The 12560-nt window shown below is 33.2% G+C and overlaps 1 protein-coding gene and 1 long non-coding RNA gene across 3 annotated transcripts in view; both read left to right on the top strand.

Moving 5' to 3' along the window:
- LOC126977839 (UDP-glucosyltransferase 2-like) overlaps positions 1–3651 on the top strand; it is a 72345-nt gene extending 68694 nt beyond the window's left edge. For both annotated transcript variants that reach the window (XM_050826470.1, XM_050826471.1), the window contains exons 7-9: positions 1185–1404; positions 1538–1757; positions 3346–3651. In XM_050826470.1, the coding sequence (XP_050682427.1) occupies positions 1185–1404; positions 1538–1757; positions 3346–3625 (720 nt within the window). In that variant the 3' untranslated portion in view covers positions 3626–3651. The remainder of the gene's footprint in view (positions 1–1184; positions 1405–1537; positions 1758–3345) is intronic.
- A 6296-nt stretch (positions 3652–9947) lies between these two features.
- On the top strand, positions 9948–11804 carry LOC126977870 (uncharacterized). Its single transcript, XR_007732448.1, has 2 exons — positions 9948–10169; positions 11641–11804. It is a non-coding gene; the product is annotated as an uncharacterized LOC126977870 (long non-coding RNA).
- Positions 11805–12560: the final 756 nt, after the last annotated feature.

Genomic DNA, 12560 nt, shown 5'->3' with positions numbered 1-12560 from the left:
GAAATTTTTAGGAACCAACTTCACCCTGTTACTTACCCTCATAAGAAGCGCCTAAAGAAGTATAACTTCAATAAATGAAAAATTATATATAAATGTGTGTGTGTGTGTGTGGCTGGGTGGGTGTTTAATTCTTAGTAAGTAGGTAACAGTAGACCTCAAAATTGCTTAGGGAAAATAGAAAAAAGGGTCAACGCCGACCCACATTTCTGTTCATTCTTGCAGAAAATTGCATTAACGTATCACTAAACATATGAATTTATTATTACGTAACACGTAATGTATATAGTGGATCGGCAAACAAAATTTGTGGCTTCATTGAAAAGAATCCAAAAACTCAGTATGACCTAAGTATTTGAAGATAGTGGTATAAAATTATTAAATGTTATATCATATCATTGAGAAACATGTTGTTTGAACATGGCTTATAAATTATTATAACAAAAGCTTATCATTACAAACCTTTGACAATTTAAAGACAAAACCATTTGATAAGGCTTCCAAAATATTAAAACTACTGTTGATATCAACCAAATTAAATTAGTTGAAAAACACACCGACATAAAAGTTTTGTCTTAACAACTGAGATATATTAAAACTAAAAATGTTTTTTTTTAATAGCCTTGTTCGGAACGTGGTTAATGTTTGATATATAAATGTATCAAACGATCTGAGCTGGTGTAGTTAGAAAATGAGAGAACTAGTACATATCTTTCTGGACATGAAATTTATAAAACAATACCACAGATGCACGACATATATTAGACAGAGCCTATTTGGCGTTGTAGGTTTTTTTTTATGAAAATAAGGGTCGAGACGAGCAGGACGTTCAGCTGATGGTAATTGATACGCCCTGCCCAATACAATGCAGTGCCACTCAAGATTATTGAAAAACCCAAAAATTCTGAGCGGCACTACAAATGCGCTCGTCACCTTGAGACATAAGATGTCGAATCTCATTTGCCCAGTAAGTTCACTAGCTACGGCGCCCTTCAGACCGAAACACAATAATGCTTACACATTACTGCTTCACGGCAGAAATAGATGCCGTTGCGGTACTCATAATCTAGCCGGCATCCTGTGCAAAGGAGCCTCCCACTGGTAATGACTAATTACTTGACTCGGAAACATTTTAGGCAAACGTAAATATATAATATATTTTATTCATAATTCATTTCAATTTGCAGAACATTAAGAAAATTATGGATGACGCAAATAACGGAGTCATATACTTCAGTATGGGTTCAAACATCAAGAGTCGAGATTTTCCTGAAGAACTTAAGCAAAAGTTGTTAAAATTCCTTGGAGGATTGAAACAAACAGTTATTTGGAAGTTTGAAGAAGAGTTACCGAATCGTCCAAGTAACGTTCACATTGTATCATGGGCCCCTCAGCAGAGCATTTTAGGTTTGAAACTTAATTTCAAATGAAATTGGGTACATATATGTTTGGTCTTTGTTAATACAATGCTACTAAACTCGTGTACCAAGTTTAAAATAATTTTCACTTGGAATTTGTATATCAACTAATTTATTTCCAGCTCATCCAAACTGCGTCCTTTTCATCTCACATGGAGGTCTACTATCAATAACAGAAGCAATACATTTCGGTGTACCTTTGGTTGGTATTCCAGTATTTGCTGATCAATTCACCAATGTTGAAAGAGCTGTCAATAAAGGTTTCGCTAAAAAAGTTCTAATAACATTAAATCTGGCAGAAGATCTGAAGGAACAAGTTGTAAACATTCTTAATGATCCCAAGTAAGTTCTCTAATATAACAAACACATAAGATATAAAATGTTTATCTACATTAACTTTTAGAGTGCAACTTTAATACAACACAAAATTGTAAGGTATCGAAAAATATTTTGTTTCAAGAAGGAATGTTAGGTAGACGTTAGCTTTGTCTATTTTGTTTAATAATACTTAGTCTGGCCATAAATACGGTTACAATTAAAAATAAACAAAATATTACATTTGAATTTGGAAACTGTCATTTTTATATGATTGTCCATTGAGTTTTCTCATTTTGGCGCCAATTCAATATTTTGCGATATTAAAATGGAGTGAGGTGATAAAGAAAAACGAATCGCTGTGATTGGGTTACACAAAGAAGGTATGGAGCCAAATGTAAGTTTTAAAACTCTCCATACATATGTATTAGGTATTAGCAAAATGTTTGTGTTCCGGACTACTAATCGATGCAATGAGACCTCCTCTGTTTGTGACAAAAAAGTTCTGGCCGTTCACGTAGTGTTTGTACGAAAAAGGTGGTCAAAGCAGTAAGGGAAAGAATTCGAAGAAAACCTGTCCGAAAGTAAAATATTTTATCTCGGGAGATGAAGATAGCCAGATGCTATCTATAAATCGCGACATTGTTCCAGAGAACAATGTCGCGTTTTTCAAAAGATGACTTACGAGTTGCAACCTTTCTTAACTGTAATTTAAAAAAAAATAGAGTGGTAAAATCGAAACAACTTTTGGATCGGTACGCAAAGGGACGTCACAGAAAAAATTGTTTATGGATGAGATTTTTTTTACAAATGAGTTACATATTAACAAACAAAACGATCGTATTTATGCTCAAAGCTCTAAGGAAGCTTCCCAATTAGTCGACAGAGTGCCACGTGGGCACTATCCGACTTCAGTGATGTTTTGATGGGGTATATTAGCTGTGAAGGAGTGATTGAGCCATACTTTTGTGAAAAAGGTATCAAAACATCGGCACAAGTGTATCAAGATACCATTCTTGAGATGGTAGTGAAACCTCTTAACAACACAATGTACAATAACCAAGATGGTCCTTTCAGCAAGACTCGGCGCCGAGTCATAACGCTCGGTCTTTGCAGTCTTGGTTGAAAACGAACGTTTCGGACTTCAACAGAGAACAATGGCCGTCGCCTAGTTCCAATCTTAATCCGCTGGATTATGATTGATGGTCAGCTTCGAATAAGCTTATAATAGAAAATTTAAAGACACACGATGTATGCACTTAAACCAAAAGCGTCGTCAACAACATAAACAAAAGGCGTAACTTCACTTATAGTGCTTAATAATAGTTCTGATCGAGCGAAACTGGTCTTGAAACGCCGTAGCGATCAACGCTGCGGCCGCGCTGTCGTGTGAAAACTCCCTAAGACACGGCAATATTTAACAATTAATTTCGTATAATCCTGAAAATAAATGTTTACTGCGTTACAGTAAACACTTATAGTATGTTATAATAAAAATGCTAAACCGTAAATGACAAATTTTATTTCATGTTGTTTTTTCCAGAGATCCCTCAATCCTACTAAGACTAAACTCTCTTTTGAAATGAGTCCGTCTAATAGTTTTATATTGTTTTAGATATACTGCAAAAGTGAAGGAGTTGTCATTTATTTACCACGACCGTCCAGTAACTCCTGGTGCTGAGTTGGTTTTCTGGGTGGAACACGTGGTGAAGACACGAGGAGCTCCACATCTACGATCACCCGCACTGCACGTGCCGTTTTACCAGAAGTTATACCTAGACCTCCTAGCCTTAATTTTAATTTTAGCTCTTTTAGCAGTATTTTTAATAGTAAAAATATTTTCGGCATTTTTTGGCCAATCTTCTATAACAATTAATAACAAGAAATTAAATTGAGGAGAGAAATTGATATATTAATTCAATGGTGTTTCTTATTTTCATCCATCCATAGGAATGATGGAATTCCTTTTTTATTTTATTTTTTAACAATAAGTAGATTTTGCCCAAATGATTGCGACACAGAAGTGGCAGTGGGCAGGGCACATAGACGGATAGATGGCCGGTGGGGCAATGAAGTCCTCGAATGGCGAAACACCCACTGGAAGACGTAGTGTTCGTAGGCCCCACAAGATGGACCGACGATCTGGTCAAGATCGCTGGAATACGTTGGATGAGGGCAGCGCAGGACCGATCGTCAAGGAAATCTTTGGGGGAGGCCTTTTTCCAGCAGTGGACTTCCGGCTGATGATGATGATGCTGATGAAGTTCTCTGTGAAGATACACAAAGGATACTTTCACTTCTAACTGAATTCGTAACATAAACTTTCATTAATCGAGAGCTTATTGTCTATTGCTCCCGACCCACCTTACGGAACCTCTCAAGATATTTCGTTAGAAAGCATTTTTGCTTGATCACTACCCAGCTTTTTCAATCTCATACGAAGACTAGCTTCAGTAATATCTTCAGGAGCCTAGTAGAGCAAAAATATCTCAACAAGCCAAAATAGCCGTTAAGATTCTTCAGGTAATTTTTGTATGTATAGATTTGTTCTGTTACCAAGGAACTTTACAGCATCTATGGTATTTGTGCCTACCCACTCTGGAGTACTGGTTTTTTTTATACGCTCTACCTATCTGATGACCGCAGTTATGGTAATGAGTTTTCTAGGGATTAAATTGAACAAAGTGCATTTTAACACATTTTGCATCTATCTACACACAAGACTCAAGTTTCTTCCGGCGATGGTCGACAATATTCCATAAGAAACCTTCATGGCAACAACAATTCATGTTTGTGATATTAAAGATATACAGAAGAAACTGGGCTGCAAGTGAAAGCACCTGGTCTTGGTAATCATTGGAATCCATGAAAAGGTTGTCAAGAGAGAAGCGCCTAGTTCCGCATTAGCAGTGGGATGCTCCTTTGATTAGGATGGCGGATAGATTATGGGTACCAAAACGGCGCCTATTTCTGACGTGAAGCAGTAAGGTCGAAACTTTATTGTGTGTCATCCTGCATGTCTCGTCCCTTATTATCATAAAAAAAAAACACTATATCAATAACCTTTTCGGTGTCTATTGTATATGTTAGATAAATTAATGGCGGCGCCACAGTGACACTGTTGACATCGTGCGCGTATTTAAATTAACTTTTTATATAACCAAGCGTTAAAAATAGTGTAAAAAGTGCAAATACATATAAAACTAATATTAACATCCTTGGATAATATAAAAACTAAGTGTTAAACCTACGAAACTAGTATTAAAAAGTATAAAATACGATACATAACCCGTTCAGAAGTGGGCATCAAGTCGTGAACAGTGAAATATACTACTGTTGTGTGCGAATATTCATCAAAACTAAGATAAGTACCTATTTTCAAAAGTAGAAATACCAATTCTATTCAAAATCCAATGTTAATGGTCCATATGCTATTGTCTTAAAACTATAATTGTCAACTATAAACTAATGACGAAACTACTTGAAGTTTCACAAGTTGTATGATTTAATTTAAAATAAGCATATTTGTACTCACCGAGCATTAAATATCATACATATATCTGCAGTTATAGTATGTGAAAACAGGAGCGGAGAAGTGAGTTTTTACAATATTCAATACGTGATTATAATATGAAGGTAGATACGAAATCACACTTGTGACAAAACTCATTATATATCCGTCATCACTATCCGTTCTTAAACTACCTTAATTACCTTAATATCGACATATGCAACTATACTACAGTAAATTCAACGTAATTAATAACAAGTCATTGGCTAAATGGTTGCAACTGGTTTATTTACACTGCGCGGGCACCAGTTCTAATCTTGCACAATAAACTTCTTCTGATTATACTCCTATATTGTTATTTTTTTTTCTTTTAATTTTGTTTAATTTAAAAAAATATATATTCATTATTGATACATTAATAATATTAGTACAATGCTAACTCGGAAAACATTAGCTCGAAAAGAAGAAGCAAAAGTACAAACGGCATTACTAGAGTTACAAAAGAGCCAAGACCTATGTGCCAAATTAATTACTGAAAGGGATGCCAACGAAAGGGAATTTATGATTGTTCTTGATACAAATCAAAAACTAAAAAATGAATTGTCATCATTACACAAAGACTATACGAATATTATTGACGATCGGGACAGAGTACAAAAATTACTTCAGGAAATTTTTTCAGGAGTGTATGATGGAGTATGAACAAGCGCTTAAAAGAATAGTTACTTTGGAGAAGGAACTTAACATTGCTAACACATTTATATCTAAATTCGAGGAGGATTCTCAGAACACGACATCTCAACAGACCCAAAGTTTATACGACAAACTTATTGATAACAATCGACAGCCACTCACAATTTACAAGGAGACTACGCCAAATAATTTATTAGCTACATGTAGCGGTAACAAAATAAAAAAATATGTTAAAATAAATAAGTGTATTCGAAAATTAATTAGTCAGAATAAACAATCGGTAAGGAAATTATACAAACAAACTAATATTAAATTAAAAAATAAAGTGGAGAAATTATTTACAAAACTAGAGAGCGATAGATTAAAATATATAAATGATACACAGTCACTGCAATCTATTATATCAAATTTACAAAAATCGATACAATCTTTAAATGATAAATATATTAGTTCCCAAAAATTAATTAACGAATATACACACAACATGGACGAAATTATAAAACTCTCCTCTTACAATGCTGAGCGATTTGAATCTTTTACCAATAACCAGATACTGTGTAATTGTAACAAATCCCGTAATAGTATTAAAGTGGGAATTAATTCTGAACTTCATGATGAAACAAGTCATAGCCAAAAAAATATAAAATCGCCAATTGCTTGTGATCAACATAATTTATCAAATATAAATTGCGACCAACATATAAATCAATATAATTTATCTACCTATAATAATAAATTTAAAATTATTGATTTAAACAATTTTAGTAACAGCAAAGGTGGTTGTTATATATATAAAGCACACACTCAAGTTACCTATAATTATAAAAAACAAATTGCTATTTCTCTATATTATTACTTAGAAGTTTCAGAAAAAAACTTGAGTAGTAAAGACTCTTTAAACCTTTTACAAAGACAATAGAGATTTCCTCTAGCAATCCGATAAATGTGCTTAATATTATAAATAATAATATTGAATATGAATTGTGTGTGTTCTAAGAAGTGTATTGGAAAATCAGTTGAACAAGTTACTGCCGCAAAATTAATTACTAATTTAGTTCACCAGAATATTCAGTCTATTAGAGGTAAGAACTTAGAAATTGATTTGTTCTTGAATAGTGAAAATATTCACATTTTTTGTGTTTCTGAACACTGGCTGAAAGCTGAGGAACACAATATGTTTAATTTTAGTAATTATATAATAGGAAGTTCCTTCAGAAGATTAAACTCTATTCATGGTGGTTCATTAATAATAATGAAAAAAGATTTAACTTTTAAAAATCGGAAAGATATTGTTGGGCTTTCAATTGAAAAAACAATAGAGATATCCGCAGTAGAATTGAAGCAACTAGTAGTAGTATGTGTGTATACCGTATCGAACTTTGAAACATTTGTTTCAAATATGGAAGTTGTATTAGCGAAATTAACTCGTTTGAATAAAAAAATAATTGTGTGTGGAGATTTTAATGTTAATATTTTGGAAAATTGCGCAATGAGCCAAAGCATAATTAACCTTTTTCATTCTTATAATCTTAAACATTTATTTATGGAGCCTACTAGGTTGACAGCTTCTAGCGCAACTTGTATCAAAAACAAAACAGGTTATCCATAAACTTGACTCACATCATTTAGGACAGCTAAATAACATTCGAACATAGTATGAGTAAAAAAATAAAATATGGAAATATAAAAATGATACCCATAACTAAAAATAGGTTAAAATTGATGCAAGAATCTTTATTACATGAACTTCCGTTTTTATCGAACAACCTGACTTCAAACGAAAAGTATAATTTATTTTTTCATTCTTTTATCGATCTTTTTAAAGAAATATTTACACCTAGATCGATAAGGGTATCGAATTTTTTAACGTTCAGCGAATGGGCAACACCTGACTTACATAAACGGAGGAAAACAATGTATGGATTATAATCCTATATTATATTATAATCCTATATATAGAGAAAAACAATTCAACAGAAGCGATACATTTAAGGAATATGTTAAACAGTACTCAAAGCAGTCTAGAAAAGACTGTCTCTTAGCTAAATCCGAATTTCTATGTTCGAAAATCCAAAATAGCACAAATAGAATAAAAACTATATGGGAAGTTATTAATAATGAAAGAGGACGGGCAAGTCGAGTAAATAATAAGCATAAATTACAAATAAAAGGCAAACTTTTAAGCGAAGACACTGAAGTAGCCAACGCTTTTGAATTATTTTTTACCGATATTCCACTCTCCACAACAAAGGAATTGAATTCCTCCGCTGTTGCCACAATGAAGAAAAGTGTACCAGAATGTAAAATTAATTTTAATTTTTTTCATATAACTCCCTCTTATATTATTAAAGTATTTAACTTACTTAAAGTCAAAAGAGCCAGTGACTTATGGGGTGTCTCAGTTCACATTGTTAAAACATTAATTGAAATTATTGCTCCTGACTTGGCCTTAATTTATAATAGCTGTATTGATGAGGGTGTTTTTCCTGATTTACTTAAATATAGCAAAATTAGTCCACTTTTTGAATCTGGCAGTGTAACTGATCCTAATAATTATAGACCTATATCAGTCTTACCTACTATAAGCAAAATTTTTGAAAAAAATATTTTACTACAGTTGACGACACATTTTTATGTAAACAACTTAATGCATCGAAATCAATTTGGTTTTACTCGAGGTTCATGAACAATTGATGCTGGTGTCGAATTAATAAAGAATATTTTTGATTCTTGGGAGGATTGTTTTGATGCTTTGGGTGTTTTTTGTGACTTAACAAAAGCGTTTGATTGTGTTCATCATGAGACTCTTATTAATAAATTATATCATTACGGAGTACGAGGAGTCTCACTGAAACTATTAAAATCATATTTACAAGGAAGAATCCAATTCGTTAATGTAAATGGAAAGCAATCCTCTGATTCCTTGGTCTCAATGGGCGTGCCTCAGGGCTCAATACTGGGACCTTTCCTGTTTCTAGTGTATATTAACGATCTCCCATTTTTTATAAATAACAAGCATCATGTAGTTTTATTTGCCGATGATACATCCTTGTTATTTAAAATCAAACGTCAGCAAGATCAGTGTGAAGAAGTAAATAATGCTTTGTTAGGAGTATCAAACTGGTTCAATATGAATAATTTAATATTAAATAAAATTAAAACAAAATGTTTGAAATTTACGTTGCCTAATGTAAGGCAAGTACATACAAAAGTAAATATTAATGACACAGAATTGAAAATTAATGATAATGCTGTATTTTTAGGTATAACATTAGATTCCAAACTTCAGTGGGGGCCTCACTTACACAATTTAAGTAGTAAATTGAGTTCAGCAGCTTTTGCTGTAAAAAGGATACGGGAACTTACTGACATAGATATAGCAAGAATTGTCTATTTTAGTTATTTTCATAGCGGTATGTCGTATGGAATTATACTATGGGGTAGTGCAGCGGAAGTCAATAATATCTTCATACTTCAAAAAAGAGCTGTACGTGCCATATACCAAATGAGCCCACGAGAATCTCTAAGGGAAAAATGTAAAGATACTTATATTATGACCATGTACGGCCATTATAATTTATACAGTAAAATAAGCGACAAACATAATTTGAACACTAGAAATAACTTTAAGCTTATAGTACCCCCTACTAGGCTCTGTAAAATAAACAATTCTTTTGCATGCGATAGTATTAAATTTTACAATTAATTACCAAAAAGTGTATCTGAATTATCAATAAATAAATTTAAATCTTTTATTAAACGCAGACTTATCTCGAAGGCTTATTACAGTATTGAAGATTATGTAAACGATATTACAATATGGAATTAAATAGTATTATAGTTGTTTTTTATGGATTATATGGTTCATCCTTGTGTTGTTTCACTGGTTTGCATTGTTGTCAAAGTATGTTTAAGCTTTTATGTAATTAATATGTATGTCACTGAATTGTATTTTTTGTGATTGACGTTGACGAGCAGTCTTTTGATTTTATGTCAATAAAATATATTGACTTTGACTTAAACCAAAAAGTCAGATGTATGAACGGAGTGTTCCATACGCCAATTCTTTGCAGAACAAGCAATTGGGTCATCGAAAGGGAATCTAATCCTGCCTAAGAATAGGATACAAAAAGTTAGCACGTCGTATTCCAATCTGCTGACTAGTAGTGCTATTTACTGTGGGTCCCAGGTATAATGCGACATTGGTGTTGGACAGGCACTTATGTCCTAAACAGGTAATAACATTGTGATTATTGGCTATTGTAAGATTATATACAGAGCGCCGAAATCTATAAATTAAAATCGGCCAAAAAAATACATATATTTATTAGGTCCCTTAAAAAAAATGTACCTCTACAATAATGCACTGTAATTTTGCTTATTTTATTTTAATAGGCTGATTAAAATATTAAATATTATTTTGCATTTTAATGTGTGCCACATTGCATCCTAAGGGATACAGCCCAATTGAGCCAGCAAGTACCTTTCTCCTATATTAAACGCTCTCCCACTTTTTCTACTCTCCTATTAGTTGTTCAGAAGCGGTTGAGTCAAAGGGTGAGGCGTTAGTTAGAACACAGTGAATGTCTTCAATCAAAAGCCCAAGCTTTGTGCCATTGGACTGTCGATCATTTGGGGCATTTCGCTTCTAGTAAATCTATCTGCCTTACTATAGACTTATAAGTTCTGCAAATAGGTCGCTAGCTTTTTGGCTGATCGGAGCATCAAGATTGTTATCGGTGGTGCATGTTCCACCTGAAAACCATTAAGCCCGGGTATTTCGACAAAAGCCTCCTCTAAGGACTTCCACCTAATTCGTCTCAATCTATTCTCATCCAGCCCGGTCCTGCTATACAGGAGCGTAATTGGAGTTAGGAGACGAGAAAAAGTAAAGTTAGAAAACATTAAGAGTCAGATAAAATTCAAAAACGCACACTACATGTGTCAAAAGTAAAAGTAGAAATGGACTGGACACATTCTGAGGGAAAAGAAGAAGAAGTAGACAAGAACCGTTACAGAATGTTATCCAAGAGACGGGAAACGAAGGAAAGATAGACAGATTAGAAGGTGGGAGTATGATTTTAAAAGGAAAGCCCAGATATCACACACCATTAATTCTTCTGCGTATGAATGATATGCTGCAAATCAGCAGCTTACATACAGCACGCGGTATGCATCTTACATCCGCCGTGCTAACATCTTTCAGGATAGCGTCGACGAGGATAGGAACAAACTGTTTTTTTAACGTTTTTGTTCAAATAAGAAAGATCCATAAGATTGCTTCTATTTGAGTCCTTTTAATTAGATTAATTAGATTTTAAATAACAGCTATGCGTTATATTAATTTATGTTAAAAGGCCAAAACTTCGTGGAAAGTTGTGCATCTTCTAAATGCAGGTTTTGTTTGATATATCCCCCTATCAGTATATGCGTATGCGTATACACTTCTCTTCATTATAAGTCAGTGTCAATGACACTGACAAATGTCAATGACACTTGGTGATAAGAAATATAAAGTTTAAAGATCATTGTGAATATTGTGAAATAAAATAATTATAAATTTATCTCCATAAATAATAGACATCGGCTATACACTAACATTAAGTGTCGTTTCTTTTAATTACAGGTAATTTGCTATCTAACTTAAATGTAATATTTTGTATACCTAGAATGATTTAACTTATAAAATAAAATTTTTAATTACAGAGAAACACACGGAACAGAAAAAAGTAGTGGAAGTGGCATGTGGGCGTTACCGTGTCGCCAATATTGTGTACAAATGTACCTACTCGAGGCTCAAGTGAGAACAGTCACTTGATGTCAAGTCAAGCATAATAATCTTTCAAAAAAATACAAATATGCCTTATTGTGCCATTTTTTACTTTTAAAAATCAAAGCCGCAATAAAAATATGTCCAACGGAGGGATTTCCTATAATCGGTAATCATAATTTTCCGATTTAAATACAATTAATATTTTTTATGTGCTGTGCAAAATATACAATTAAAAATGATCCATAACATTACGACGTAAGGTTCATTTACCTTGACTTATGTTAGAATAATTAATGTAAACAATAAAATATCTTGCTACTCAACAAGTGCATGCATGTACATATCGATAATATTTTATCGAAATAATTTTAATCTTTATAAGTTGTATTCAAGTATTGCTCTTTTCCATGCATCATGCGACAATTCACGCGTCTCAATATAACGGCCGTTCCCAATATACTATCTACAGGTACATACATAACTATTTTCTATAGTCAATAATCTGAAGCCGTCCCAATATACCCGATAAGTCATTCTTATCGCCTTATATTCGGACGCGTGAATCGAAATATCCATACAAACTTCTATCGCTGGTAAGCTATACCTCGTCCCTTTGACAGACAGCGTGTAGGATAAGGTGAGTTACCGTCGATAAGTTTATTGGGACAGAAAAGTCAACGATAGTTACGATTCTTATCTCATGTAAGAGTTAGACTGAATATTGGGAACGGCCGTAAGGCAATAAGAATGACTTATCGGGTATATTGGGACAGCTTCATATTATTGATAGCTAATTACTGACAGAAGAAGGTAGTAATGAATGTAGAATTACATCTAATCAGAATAATGTATA

The sequence above is a fragment of the Leptidea sinapis genome, chromosome 46 (assembly GCF_905404315.1).
Source record: "Leptidea sinapis chromosome 46, ilLepSina1.1, whole genome shotgun sequence".
NCBI classification, from domain to species: Eukaryota; Metazoa; Arthropoda; class Insecta; order Lepidoptera; family Pieridae; genus Leptidea; species Leptidea sinapis.
This window is presented reverse-complemented; position numbering and strand designations above follow the sequence as displayed.